The sequence below is a fragment of the Ipomoea triloba genome, chromosome 15 (assembly GCF_003576645.1).
Source record: "Ipomoea triloba cultivar NCNSP0323 chromosome 15, ASM357664v1".
NCBI classification, from domain to species: domain Eukaryota; kingdom Viridiplantae; phylum Streptophyta; class Magnoliopsida; order Solanales; family Convolvulaceae; genus Ipomoea; species Ipomoea triloba.
Window position 1 is genome coordinate 25,467,989 of NC_044930.1, and position 2,663 is coordinate 25,470,651.

Sequence of the window (2,663 nt, forward strand, 5' to 3'; positions counted from 1 at the left end):
TGAAAGCAAATAGGTCGCTCCCACTGGAAGTCGAACTTATAATCTTATGGTTATCACGCCAATAATCGACCAACTTGGTAGGAAATCAGGAATTGCCCCCAAGTAATTTAACATATTCTTGTACGTGATAAAAGTTATTATACATCTTTTACTTACAAGAAAAGACATGATTTCATTAAATATAACATGTGAACAAGTTGTACTATCACTTTCCAAAATTACTATAAATAACTCCCTAACCCACTCTCCATTTTCAATCATCGATCTAAGCTTTCTTTTCTCTATTCAAGTAGCTTTCATCAACTAACATCAATGGAGTTTCAACTCCTTGGAATCTTCTCATTTCTTTCTGTAAGATTTTGAGTTATTTTACTCTCTTCAGAGTAATAAATTGTTTGGAGAAATCAATCTGCAGATTGTATATATATATTATAATATTCATATTTGTTGTGTTCAGGTGGCTGTTGTTGCATGCCATGCAGCTTTATCACCTGAGGCATATTGGAAATCTGTGATTCCAAACACCCCCATGCCAGGAGCAGTCAAAGATTCCCTGTCTACAACAACAGGTTGTTCTTCTACCTCGATATTTTTGTACCAAATATAATCCTAAATATTTTTTTATATTGTATTAAGTAGTGTAAAGATTAATCTTATTACTATGTATAATTCAGCTTCTTGGGCGATAAAGGACTAAATCTAACACCCTGTTATAAGTTAAGAAAATAAAATTGTGCCTCTACTACAAGTTATATATAGTTTTCGGCATAGTGATAAAGTTTAATTTAAGTACTGGGAGAGAATTATTGAGTGTTTGGAGGCTGTGGGCCAATAGTGTTGATCCTAACAAAGTAAAATTGATTAAACTAATTGACTTGGTTACAAGTTAATTCGAGGAAGCAGCCTATTAACACTCTTGATTTGAGCTGATTAGACAATTTAAATTAATTATTTTATTGTAGTCATTTATAGTATCACAAGACTCAATGCACACCCTCCAATGTTATGCAGAGTGGGAAGAAAACAAAGGGACGGCAGTGGGCGTTGGGAAGGGCGGCGTAATCGTCGGCGGCAACTACCGCGGCAAGCCAGTCTTCGTCGGCGTCACTCCCAGCGCGAATCCCTTCGCCTACCTCTACGCCGCCACGGAGGATCAGCTCCACGACGACCCCAACGTGGCCCTTTTCTTCAAGAAGAATGACTTGCAGCAAGGCAACCACATGAAATTGCACTTCACCAAAACCACCAACGCCGCCACTTTCCTCCCACGCTCGGCCGCCGGAAAAATCCCGTTTTCCGCCGTGAAACTCCCCCAGATTCTCTCCCGTTTCTCTCTGTCCCCGGACTCGAAAGAAGCCCGGGTCATGAAGAAAACCCTCAAAGAATGCGAAGAGCCGGCAATGATGGGAGAAGAGAAGCTCTGCGCTACTTCATTGGAGTCAATGGTCGATTTCAGCGTATCTCAGCTGGGCAAAAACGTTAAGGTAAGCGCTGCTCTCAATGTCCTATATATTATATATATCAGCTCAAATGCAGTTATGCCTTAAAGTATGTACTTATCATTAATTATGTAAAAAATGTACCAATAGTGTTAAAAAAACATACAACAATTAAATGCATCAATAATACATCCCAAAACACACCATATACCCAACAAAATGCATCATACCTCCCCACACCTAATTGAGTAATTGTACGTTTTCAAACACTATGTGGTGCGTTATGCATACCTAGTGATTCATTTTGTGGCGATCCGTACCTAATGGTGCTCTTTTTATGCATTGATGCATTTTTTGTCTCAACATTATTGGTGCATGTTTGCATAATTAATGGTGCGCTAAGACCTAGCCGCAGGAAAACTAGACCATATATGTATATATATATATAGGTGAGAACTAGTCTTAACCTGGCCTGCAAACTGTGAACTTGTGAAGGATTGTACCGTAACTACTACATGTTTGCCTGGTTACGACTCCCGAACATGCTGGGAGGACCTTGAGTGCAATCATATGTGTGGTGCAATCATATGTGTGGTGCAATCATGTAATAAGTGCAATAAGTGCAGTGCAATCCTTCATAACTAATTGTATTTACGTGTAGGCAATTTCAACTGAGGGCGGGAGGAAAAGGGAAGTGCCCCAGAAATACGCAATCTCAGGGTCCAAAAACATGGGAAAAGATGGCAAAGCTGTGGTGTGCCACAAGCAGAGCTATGCCTACGCAGTTTTCTACTGCCACAAGACACAAAGCACAGAGGTGTACGAGGTTTCTTTGGTTGGAGTCGACGACGGTGCAAAGGTTAAAGCTGTAGCGGTTTGCCACAAGGATACTTCTGCCTGGAACCCTAACCACTTGGCCTTTCAAGTGCTTAAGGTTAAACCTGGAACTGTCCCAGTCTGTCATTTCCTCCCAGAGGACCACGTCGTCTGGGTTAATTAATTAATTTCTTTGTTTATTTCTACCATGCAAAAAACCAATGTCATCATTCCTTTTCAGTATTGTAAAAGTTCCCTATAAGTATATATGGTCTTTAATAAGTATGATGTGTAATATGAATGTATCGATATGGAAGTGGTAATCTCTATATTGGCCTATTGGGTATATTATATTTGTGGTTTACAAGTGTACAATATATTCCAGATAAACTCCAATCGAGTTCGTTA

At 39.6% G+C, this 2,663-nt stretch overlaps 1 protein-coding gene across 1 annotated transcript; it reads left to right on the forward strand.

The window, feature by feature from the left end:
- The first annotated feature begins 239 nt into the window (after nt 1-239).
- LOC116006055 (BURP domain protein RD22-like) lies at nt 240-2,663 on the forward strand. Its single transcript, XM_031246312.1, has 4 exons — nt 240-351; nt 458-569; nt 1,012-1,484; nt 2,101-2,663. The coding sequence occupies exons 1-4, from the start codon at nt 313-315 to the stop codon at nt 2,437-2,439; spliced, it is 963 nt and encodes a 320-aa protein (XP_031102172.1). The 5' UTR covers nt 240-312; the 3' UTR covers nt 2,440-2,663.